The sequence below is a fragment of the Neurospora hispaniola genome (genome assembly GCF_033458365.1).
Source record: "Neurospora hispaniola strain FGSC 10403 chromosome Unknown B0T23scaffold_1, whole genome shotgun sequence".
NCBI lineage: Eukaryota > Fungi > Ascomycota > Sordariomycetes > Sordariales > Sordariaceae > Neurospora > Neurospora hispaniola.
This window is the reverse complement of record NW_026944406.1, coordinates 3,297,611-3,308,171: the sequence shown is the minus strand read 5'-3', so window position 1 is coordinate 3,308,171 and position 10,561 is coordinate 3,297,611. Positions and strand designations below refer to the sequence as shown.

Genomic DNA, 10,561 nt, shown 5'->3' with positions numbered 1-10,561 from the left:
CCTACCTATCTTTGCGACCTAGACTTAGTTTTTTTTTTTTTTTCTCTCTCTCTCTCTCTGGTATCTGTTGTAAAACCATATCTTGACCATCTCAACCCCACTCTATTACTATTTAGAGTTGTGAATCAGAAGGTCAACCTTTGGACCTCCTCTCGTCACCGCCGAACACTATACAGGCTGCTGTCTCGATCTCCCGGCGCGATCTTCCTCAGTCAGAAATACACCCTTTTTCGACACCTGCCGCTACCGCCGAGCATTATCATCATCACACCACTGGACACGCTTTCCAGCAACTTTGCCATAACGAGCATTCGGTGCTTCCTTGCAAATCGGATACCTGAAGAAACCGAGCATCTTTATTGGTCTCATCCTATCTCGTGGAAACATACGAAGCAAGCGCCGTTGATGCCAGATTCGCTTTGCGACACACCCGCTTCCACAACCGACATCATCCTCACAACCGAAGCCTCGAGCGACGGAACGGCCCTTCTGCGTACCAGAAACCAAGTCATAAAAACAAAGACTACACATTAGTCGTGAAGCATAATATAACCGGAGACATGGACACACTCTTGTAAGTCCAAGAAGGCTTGTACAGCCGTCGATCACCAACCCCCATCCACTGGCGACTATCTCAGCTGGAATTGAGACTTCGCGGCCGAACAATTGCGCCGGCAACCAACCTCTTGGACAGGGGATTGTATCAACAAGTCTGAGTGGACTTGATCGTAGACAAATGCTGATATTCGCAGAACTGCCGAGATTGCGGCCAACGCACCGCGGTACCGTCGCAAGAGTTCAACTTTCATCGACGGCATCCACGATGTTACAGACCAGGACAACATGGCCCCGGCCCAGCTTTACAGCACAATGTCTGGCAGGCTCTTCCATTCAGGTCGTATTGCTATCGTTATGGTTGGCCTTCCCGCGCGGGGCAAGACGTAGGGCTCTCCGTAGACCCCGAGTTGCTCTCGCATGTATGCTAACAATGACTCAGCCACATCTGTGTTTCCATGGCACGATATCTTCAGTGGTACGTTTAGCTCGCTCTTACTTGTTACGCAAGTCGTCTAACCCTTTGCAGGCTCGGTGTCAAGACACGGATTTTCCACCTAGGCGACTATCGCCGTGCTACCGTTGGTGAAGGCGGAAATGTTCCCCAAGATTACTTTTACCCCAATGCCTCTCCAGCTTCGACCATGCTCCGGCAGAAGATCCTGAAAAAGTGCAGGGAGGATATTTACGCATGGCTCAACCACGAAAATGGCCAAGTTGCTATCTACGACGCCGTCAATCCTACTGCGGCTGGACGCCGTGCGCTTGCAAAGGAGTTTGCCAAACACGATGTTCAGGTGAGATTGTACCGTGCCTCAGATTCGGAGGAAAGAGTTTCGCTAATGTTTTGCAGACATTGTTTTTGGAGTCATACGTTGATGATGAGGAGATTCTCAAAGAAAACGCCAGAAATGTCAAGATCCATTCGCCGGATGTGAGTGCAACGAACAAAAACGCCACGAATGTAAAATATGCTGACGACTTTCAGTTTGATGGCATGGATCCCGATGAGGCAGCCGAACGGTACCTGAAGCGGATCGAAACTAAGATTCCGATTTTCGAAACGATGCAAGAGGAAGAACTAAACTACGTGAAAATGATCAATGCCGGCCGAGCATTCTTCTACAACAATGTCAGCTTCAACTACCTCTCGCATCGCATCGTCTTCTACCTCACGAACCTGCACATCAAAGCCCGCACAACCTTCTTCGTTCGAGCTGGGCCAGCAGAAGGCGAAGAGTTCTACAAATCCGACGCGCCTCTCTCTGAGGAAGGCAGATCATATGCACAGAAGATGACTGAGACCCTTCTCAGACATCGTGAGCAAGAAAGAAAGGCCAATAGTGAACAGGCTGGCCACGAGATCCGTCTAAGGCCTTTGACTGTCTGGACATCCACGCGGCTCCGCACAATTCAGACGGCCGATCCTCTGAAGGAACAAGGCTATAACGTCCGCCAACGCTCGCAAATGAGCCAAATAAACCCCGGTCTGTGCGAGAAGTTGTCAGAGCATGCTATCCGTAGGCTATATCCAGAAGAGGTGGAAAAGCATGAGCTTGACCCATACCACCACCGGTATCCCCGCGCAGAGGTTAGTTTTTACTGCTAAAATTATGGTGGATTCAGCTAACACAAATGCAGTCGTACCACGACCTCGCTGTCCGCCTCGAGCCCATCATTCTTGAACTCGAGCGCGAGCAGAACGACGTCCTCATCATTGCTCACGAGAGCGTTCTGCGAGTTTTGTATTCATACCTGATGCACTGCAGACCCATGGAGATTCCAAAACTCAAGTTCCCCAGGGATGAGATTATCGAGATCATTCCGGCGGCATATCAGAACGAAGCCAAGCGCATTCATATCCCCGGCCTCGATCCGCAGTTCACCCCCGGGTCGCCCGAAGACATTCGCATCCCCGTTCCTAGCATCTACAGCAGTAATCTGCCACCTATTGATGGCATAAGCAGTCCTGTCGAGCCATCCTCTACGGACAACGTTTTGACGCGGCCTCCCGAGAAGGTGGTGAATAACGCCAAGGAAATGGTTGCGGATAAGGTGGCTGATCTCGATTAAGTTACGGCGTACTGGGACGTGGAGCGAGGGTGGCTTTGTTTCTGAGTGGCGGACCGTTGTGTTTGATCGATAAATTTGACCTTAATAAGAATCCTCTGCCACCGTTCTTTTTCCAGGAGCACACACTTGCAAGACGCAGTATTCAGCCGTTCAGATTTAAGCGGGTAGCTACTGAGAGCGAGAAATAGTTGGACTTTAGCCAACACAGAAAAGAAAATTATTAGATAGCGTGTTGAGTTGATGAGAGGAATCTATGTTTCCATCTGTCCACTAGAATACTATGGCATTTTTGAGGTTCGTGGGTAGTTAAATGAACCCGATCCATCCCTCCCTACCCTTTCGCATGTACATGACGATGCTATACAAAAAATGACTTTAGGACGTTCTTATACAGTATGATGCCTCAAAAAATCTCCTCGGGTATTCCTTCTGTACGCCCCCAAAGCCAAGCAGATACCGTCAACAACTGACTCCAACTGAACTTCGAACTGAACTGAAGTACTGCAGTGCATAAAGCCACTTCACAGCCACATGTGGCACAGTCGAATGCTGCATCTTGGCATCGATTCCGCCGTTACAGTAAGTACTTACTTATCCAGTTATCAACTGAACGGAAGACGACAGTCGTCCAACATCCATCCAGCCGATTCTGATTACTCACTTCAGTTTCTTCGCAACCCCCCCTCCAAAGACACCTTACAAAACCCAAAAGGAAAATGTCCTCCACCAACAACAACCAAACAAAAACCGCCCTCGTCACTGGCGCCACCGGCCTCCTAGGTAGACAAGTCGTCCGCGCCTTTCAAGGCTTGAGCGTGCCTACTGAACTTAGTTCTAAGGCTGGCTGGACGTGGGAAGTCAAGGGAACGGGATTTTCCAGAGCGGATGGCGTCAATGTGCTAAAGGCAGATTTGGAGAAAGAAGAGGAGGTGGAAAGGGTTTTGGGGGATGTCAGGTACGTTCGATCTCTTTCTTTTGGAGGGGAATTTGGTTTCAGAGGCTTTTGAAATTTGGTTGCTAGGGCTGTGCATTGGAGGCCATCATTGGTGGGTATGTTGGGACAACTTTTGGAGTTGTGGGGGTTAATGGTGTTGGCTTTCATGACTGGATGTTGCCGATCCTCCGAGAGAGGCATTGGGTGAACGGGATCGGAGAAACTTACGATGCTTGGCGTCGTAAGGTCTCTGAAGTCTGACGGAGATCAAGTTTCGGCGTATTTACTGTCATTATGCTACCGTTCATACTTACTTCTCATATTCACTTGAGGTGAACTACGGATTATCAAAACTAACAATTTCACTAGCCCTCAAGTCCTCGTACATTGCGCAGCCAACCGCTTCCCTGACAAGGTCGACGCCGATCCTGAAGGTACCCGTCTCCTCAACGTCGAAGCTACTCGCACTCTCGCCCGGGCTTGTGCTTCCCGTGGTATCCTCCTGATCTATATCTCTACCGACTACGTCTTCTCTGGAAAGCCAGGCGAGGCACCTTACGAGGCCGATGCTGCCACAGGCCCCACTAACCTCTACGGCGTTACTAAGCTGGATGGCGAGAAGGCTGTAATTGAGGAGTTTTCCAAGGCAGGCAAGGAGGGCTTGGGCGTGGTGATGAGGGTACCCGTGCTGTATGGCAAGACGGAGGAGGGCAGGAATGAAGAGAGTGCGGTCAACGTCCTCTTAGACGCAGTCCTCAAGGCGCAGGAGGGAAAGAAGGTCAAGATGGACCACTGGGCGCTGAGGTTCCCTGCTAACACAGAGGATGTGGGTAGGGTTTGTCGGGGTAAGTCTGGGCTTCTGTTGCCTCTTCATCAACTCTTCTCGCCCATCGGTCAGTGCTAACTTTGGAATGCCAGACGTCGCGGTCAAGTACCTGTCAACCAGCGAAGCCGAGAGGACATCGCTACCGAGAATCCTCCAGTTCTCTGGCGAGGAACAGTATACCAAGTATGAAATGTGTCAGCTCTTTGCTGAGATATTGGGAGTTCCCGTTGATAAAATCGAGGCGAACACGGAGGGCAACGACCCCAACGCAAGCGTTCAGCGTCCGTATGACTGCCACCTCAGCACCAAGGCGCTTAAGGATTTGGGTATTGATGTCTCAACCCAGGACTTTGCTGCCTGGTGGAGGAGAGAACTGAGAGCTTTCCGCCATTAAGCGACGATTGGCGGCTTTGATATACGAAGACTCTGTGTTACTCGCTAGTAATGATGTTGGCCGTTAGAGACTCTTGCTTTCGATCTTGATTTTCCATGCAGCATGTTGAACGTTGATCTTTCAGCCAAAGTGTTGCAGTGGGTCGCCAAATGTTGTCGAAGCTCACCGTCGGAAAAACTGCTTGGCGCCTCTTGTGTATGTGGGGTGGCGGGTGATGCAGGGTGGATGGCATGTAAAATGTCGGTGTCGATTATTAGGGAATGTCGATGAAGTTCGCGCTACCCGAAGCAAATGAGACATGACCGCGATCTGAATGCGTCAGGTTTCAGGTAGGCAGGTAAGGGATACTTGTCGACGCGATTTGCCTCTCAATCCTTTGTGTCAGATAAAGTAGAAATAATGTTCGCTGTCCATCGCTTTCGCGACTCGGTGGCCTTCTCCCATTCCGACTCTTCGGAAGAGACAAGCAAACAGCCAGGACAGCCTCAACAAAACGGACGTAAAGCTGACGAGCTGTGAGCGTTGAGCAAACCGGTCATTCTTTCCAGAGATAGAAGAAAAAGAACATGGAGTCAGCTTCGAATTCCACTTCAGGGCCCACCATCAGGGTCCCGGAGCGGAAGTATGTCCCCTACCGCCAAGGAGCGGAGGGACAGCTGAAACAGACCGTGGGGAACAGGGCTGGTAGGGCCCTGAAAGCCCCAACAGCCCCAGTCATGTCATCATCAGTGGCCCTGGTGGAGACGCTGTTGGCGCCGGAGCTTAGGCCGAAGAGGGCATCCTCACCGCGACACTGCAGCGCCTTACGGGAGAGATCCAGATGCGTGTCATTGTCTGATGGCACCGTGACAGTGCCGTCGACCAGCAGTGCCCGTGGCAGCATCATCATCACATGGCAGGATCAAGATCGCAGAAAGAAGCGGGCGGACGTTGGGTCCTTGGCCATCTCTGCGCCGTACAAGAAAGGGCATAGAAGATGCCCGGCCACAGCAGCCGCCGACTGGGGCTATGGAAAGAAAAAGTGGAAGGGAGGAAGCAGGAACCCGAGGTCGAAGCTGTTGTTGACATCCGGCAAGTGGAGGGAGAATCTCGACCATTTGCTGGAAAACGAAGTGGAAGCTGCAGGTGACAATGCAGACGCTGCAGGCACCACAGGCACGAGTGTCACCACCCCTCTGCTAGTGGCTCAGGTACCCCAATCAGCACCTGCAGCGGCAGTGGTACCTGGGGCTGTACCCTCACCGACTAGCGGTACCTCCCCGTCTCGGCTTTGTGGATTTCAGCCAGAACTGGAAAAGAGAAGCCGTCCAAGCCGCCCTTGCACCTGCTGCCCTTGACGAAATACAACTCCAACGATGACGTGAATCGCAACAAGTGGGAGGAAGTCCCCGGCTTTGACGGCGACAGCCGGGACTTGCAGCCCGTGCCAGCCTCAGCCTATTGGTTTTCAACTTCTTCTTCACCGTCACTACTTGCTCATCCTTCGCCTCTTTCTTCACCCGCGTCGAAACCCAGACTCCAGCTTCAAGCGTGCATAAGCTCAAGGGCTGGCGAGAACGTGGACGATCCACAACAACCCAACGGAAACGAGGATGAATCAAGTGGCAGCAGCAGCAGCAGCGGAAGTAACCAGGAGAAGCCCAACAGCAGCAACAGCCTGAGTCGACAGCAACAACCGAGAAATAAAGGAGGCAGCCAATACAAAGACATATTAGAAAAGGACGACGCCGTCTTACTACTGTTGGAGAAAAAGGTCCTCTACCCCCCCGTGCCAATTTCCCCCTCCTCTTCACCATCCTCAGAGCCGGCGCACCCCTCGGAGCCCACCACCACGACACAACAGCAACATCCCACGCGGAAGCAGACGCAGACGCAGAAGCAGGCGCACTCGTACCTGGGCCCGGACGTGCATCTCAATCTGCACACAAACCACCACTCAAACTCTCCTGCCCTAGTGCGGTTCCTTGTCTCGGCCACTGCCACGGACTGTGCAAAGGTCGATGTGATTAATGAGACACGCGATTGGCTCGAACAATTATTCAAAGACACGATCGGCGACACCACCGCCCGGGAACGGGAACTCGCACACGGCCAGGACCATCACCACTCTTTCTTGCTACCACTGCCGCTTGTCTCTTGGTGGCACCATAGCCCGTTCGATCCCGCAACCGGTCACGGCTGTCAGCCCGTCAACGGAGCCGAAAAACGACCTCGCTCACCCCGGCACGCGCAAGCTGAACAAGCGGCTTCGGTGCATATTAAGGGTCAGGAGGGCCTTGCTCTTGACAAGGGATCTAATTTGAACGAAACCAAGGGCATTAACAACAACACCACTGGGGCTGGCGGCTTGGATTCACACACCTTGCAAACCTCGGTGCCACGAGTAGACACGGGAGCCGACAGTCGAACCCTTGCCGAACGGTGCAAGCTGGAGACCGACATGATCATGGACCACCACCAGGCCTCAGCCGTGCCGCCCTCGCCCGCACTCTCTCACTCTTCTTTCTCCCTTAGAGGCAAAAATCGGGTTTTTGGAAAACTACCTTTTCTCTCGCGCAGTCGCAACCCGGAAAGTCCAACCCACATCGAGATCGCCTCTCCAATTTCCCCTTTGCAACCAGAACCTCCAACTTCAACTTCACCAGTTTCTCCGGCCTCCTCCATGGGTGCCCCCATTGACAAGACCCGATCCAGGAGTCAGGATGCGAAGACGTATGCTGGCTCCGGAGGGCGCGGCATTGTTCCCATTCAAGATGAGGTGCCAAGGGGGGCCGTTAATGGCGCTGACAGAGTAAGCCAGCCTCACCATAAACGAGACGAAGGTGGCCGACTAATGGGTTATTGTGCTAGCGCGTTACCGTTCGCTGTAAGGGCGTGACGGTGGATCTCAAGGTTGAGGTTGATACTACTACTGTGGACATCTTGTTGGCTTATGCCGACAAGACAGGCCTTCCCGTCAATGTCAACAGCAGCATGGTCATCGAGGCGTATACCCCCCTGGGTCTCGAGCGACGCCTTCGTCGCTATGAACGTATCCGTGATGTATTGAACACATGGGATCAAGACATGCAGAACGTTTTGATTATCCAGACCGAAAACGACCGCAGCGACGAGAACCTAGACCTCGCCAGTGTTCCTCGCGAACAAAAGATACCTACTGGCTTTGTCCTTCCGCTTCAGCAATCTCACAGGCCCGGGAAATGGACCAAGCGTTATATCACATTGCTAGAAAACGGACAATTGGTTTCGTCCAAGAAGCCCCACCCAAAACTTTCAGACAAGGACGTCTTGAGCATCTGCCATCTATCTGATTTTGACATCTACATGCCGACCGAAGCACAGAAACGAAAGGAGCTCCGACCACCCAAAAAATATTGCTATGCAATCAAAAGCCAGCAGAAAGCCACGATTTTTTTGTCGGCGGATAATTTTGTCCACTACTTCAGCACCGAGGACGCCGCGGTCGCCCGTCAGTTTTCCGCTCGCGTCCAAGCTTGGCGAAGCTGGTATCTGGTTAACAAGGTATTGCAGCTGCATAAGAAAATGCAAGAGCGAGAAGCAGAGAAACCGCCTCAGCTCTCCTCGGCGCCGCACAAACCAAGAAGGGCAGTCAACGATGTCAATGCGGATGACCACAAGATCAAAGCTTCAGTCGACGAGTCTTCTTACCCGATCGGTACATATAAGCCCCTAATCGACCTGTCACGTTTCGACAAGCCCATCGATGAGTTTGACAAGGATTGGAAAGCCGACCGATCCAGACAGCAGGCCTCCCAAATACCACCATTCCAACTCCAGAAAGTCAGAAAAGCTACACAAGAAGAGATAGAAGCACCATTTGGCACGAGTGGTTTGCTTGGGAACATATATGAAGAACGAAAACTTGCGCAGAAGGAAGAGGAGAGAAAGAAACTGGTGGTCGTTACCGACCAACCTTTTACCGATCGACCCAGCCTTCTGAATGGCGGATTGGTAACCTCGCCAACTGAGGAGACCAGACAGCACGATGGACGATGCGAACCAAAGGCATGGCTTCCGTCGGCACTTGAGCACACCGCCACCCAGCGCAGCACAAGAGCACCCTCTGTTCGTCGCAGTGCTCCATCTAATCAGTCGCCGCCATCTCAGTACGCTCCCTCACAATATGCGCCTTCACAGTACGCACCGTCCCAGCACGAGCGTGGGCGTGAAACCCATCGTCGTCAGCAACCGAACCAGCAACTGAAGCCCAGTGCGCCTCTTGTCGACCTAACTCCGAAATTCGTTGAACCACCCCAATGGTCACGCGAAGGTTTGGGACGAGGTGTGCGGGCTCCAGAAGGCATGCCGTTGGTCGACATGGCTACAGGACCCCAATTGGCTCCCGGTGCCAAACCCCTCGACCTGCCACCCCGAACACTTGTTAGGCGGGAGCCGAGCACGCGAACCCCTGGTTCTCGGCCAGGAACTAGTGCCGGCCAAGCACCGCCAGGCTCTAGTGCAGGTAGTGTCCGAGCCGTTAGTCGGGCTTCCTCGGTGCGGGGCAGGATGATGAGTCAAGACGGGACGTCTGGGGGCATGAGGAGCATATCAGGATCGGCTTTTCTACCACCTGTACCTCCTCTACCCGGCTCAGTCCTCGGCTACGGGCCGAACCATCCGCCCCCCTCGTCCAAAGGTAGATATACAGATGGTTACCGTTCCCGTTCGTCGTCTCGTGGGCCACAAACGCAATCCAAGCGAGGTTCTCCTCCGTCCTCTGGGTATGAAGACGACCGTCAACGGACTTTTTCCTTGAGAAACCAGCCACATCCGCTACTATCGTTCGATGAGACCCTAGAAGAACCGCGAGGTCTCCTTGGACAGGCAGACAGAAGCTCCAATGTCTCCGTGCAACGAGCACAGAGTGTCCGAGTGGGCAGTTCTTCGCGCCGCGCAAGGAATGGGAGTACTTACAATTATTGATTAGCATATTCATATGGGTTTGAAGGGCTTTTTACTTGAACTGTATAACGACTACGTATCATGACTTAACGCCGATCACGAGTTCCTTACCGGTTCTTAAACGATGTATGGGCATCTGGTTTCTGTTTGATTATATCGTGCTGTCCGGCAACTCATGTAAAGGGATTTTTTTATTGGTCACTGGTGGTACGAACGGGAGGTCACGGCTTTCTGAACAGTTATGGTGGACTTTACAATTATCTGAGCATGATGTTCTTATAATACTTATGCGTTGAATATTTAAATCTTAATCTACAGCACCATTCTGTGTTACTCTCCATAAAATTCAGGATGCCATGAAGGCTGCGGTTAATTTTGCGCAGTTCAAACCTTATTGGATATTGTAACACATCTGTATGAAAGGCGGAATGGCTTCGTTTGAGTCAGGCTGGGGCCTAGACAAACATAGAGAGAAGAGCTGGGGCTGGAGCATGACCATGGAGCAGATTTTACCTATAAAGAGGGGAATTTTGAGCTTATAGGATGTGTTCAGAGGATAATCATGACAATTCATCTCAACATTCAGTAGCAAGCCATACAAGCGCATCTGTCTAGCATGAATATCTCGTGGAGACTCAGTTTCGTTGTTCGTGTAACCTCTGCTTGCGCCAAACGTAGTTGGACTGCAATGCGCCATGTTGAATCCAACATGGAATTTCAAAACAAGGAACATTTCCCCTGTTCATGAAGAATTCGACTTCAAACGATATTTGTGTCACGGACTACGACTTTCAGGACAGATGTGAGGACACGATTCTTAGACCTCTGTCAAGCACAATCGACTAGTATTATCCAT

General features: G+C 51.9%; 3 protein-coding genes across 3 annotated transcripts; all 3 read left to right on the top strand.

Annotated features, from left to right (window-relative positions):
- Nucleotides 1-250: 250 nt before the first annotated feature.
- On the top strand, nt 251-3,066 carry B0T23DRAFT_19615 (bifunctional 6-phosphofructo-2-kinase/fructose-2,6-bisphosphate 2-phosphatase). The gene is made up of 7 exons (XM_062833295.1): nt 251-574; nt 753-941; nt 998-1,033; nt 1,085-1,352; nt 1,409-1,489; nt 1,544-2,146; nt 2,197-3,066. The coding sequence occupies exons 1-7, from the start codon at nt 561-563 to the stop codon at nt 2,626-2,628; spliced, it is 1,623 nt and encodes a 540-aa protein (XP_062697178.1). The 5' UTR covers nt 251-560; the 3' UTR covers nt 2,629-3,066.
- Nucleotides 3,067-3,239: 173 nt separating this feature from the next.
- Nucleotides 3,240-4,801, top strand: B0T23DRAFT_19581 (uncharacterized protein). Its single transcript, XM_062833290.1, has 3 exons — nt 3,240-3,583; nt 3,932-4,407; nt 4,481-4,801. The coding sequence occupies exons 1-3, from the start codon at nt 3,345-3,347 to the stop codon at nt 4,780-4,782; spliced, it is 1,017 nt and encodes a 338-aa protein (XP_062697177.1). The 5' UTR covers nt 3,240-3,344; the 3' UTR covers nt 4,783-4,801.
- A 380-nt stretch (nt 4,802-5,181) lies between these two features.
- On the top strand, nt 5,182-9,908 carry B0T23DRAFT_434759 (uncharacterized protein). Its single transcript, XM_062840510.1, has 3 exons — nt 5,182-5,972; nt 6,032-7,573; nt 7,633-9,908. The coding sequence occupies exons 1-3, from the start codon at nt 5,349-5,351 to the stop codon at nt 9,724-9,726; spliced, it is 4,260 nt and encodes a 1,419-aa protein (XP_062697176.1). The 5' UTR covers nt 5,182-5,348; the 3' UTR covers nt 9,727-9,908.
- The last annotated feature ends 653 nt before the right edge of the window (nt 9,909-10,561 follow it).

Excerpts from the sequence above, each read along its gene's own strand:
- B0T23DRAFT_19615 (XM_062833295.1), top strand. Across the intron at positions 942-997 it reads CTTCCCGCGCGGGGCAAGAC|CCACATCTGTGTTTCCATGG; the intron begins GTAGGGCTCTCC and ends ACAATGACTCAG. Across the intron at positions 2,147-2,196 it reads ACCGGTATCCCCGCGCAGAG|TCGTACCACGACCTCGCTGT; the intron begins GTTAGTTTTTAC and ends ACACAAATGCAG.
- B0T23DRAFT_19581 (XM_062833290.1), top strand. The coding sequence starts at position 3,345 with ATGTCCTCCACCAACAACAACCAAACAAAAACCGCCCTCGTCACTGGC. Across the intron at positions 3,584-3,931 it reads AGGGTTTTGGGGGATGTCAG|CCCTCAAGTCCTCGTACATT; the intron begins GTACGTTCGATC and ends CAATTTCACTAG. Across the intron at positions 4,408-4,480 it reads TGTGGGTAGGGTTTGTCGGG|ACGTCGCGGTCAAGTACCTG; the intron begins GTAAGTCTGGGC and ends TTGGAATGCCAG.
- B0T23DRAFT_434759 (XM_062840510.1), top strand. The coding sequence starts at position 5,349 with ATGGAGTCAGCTTCGAATTCCACTTCAGGGCCCACCATCAGGGTCCCG. Across the intron at positions 5,973-6,031 it reads CCCCTCTGCTAGTGGCTCAG|CGGTACCTCCCCGTCTCGGC; the intron begins GTACCCCAATCA and ends CTCACCGACTAG. Across the intron at positions 7,574-7,632 it reads CCGTTAATGGCGCTGACAGA|CGCGTTACCGTTCGCTGTAA; the intron begins GTAAGCCAGCCT and ends TTATTGTGCTAG.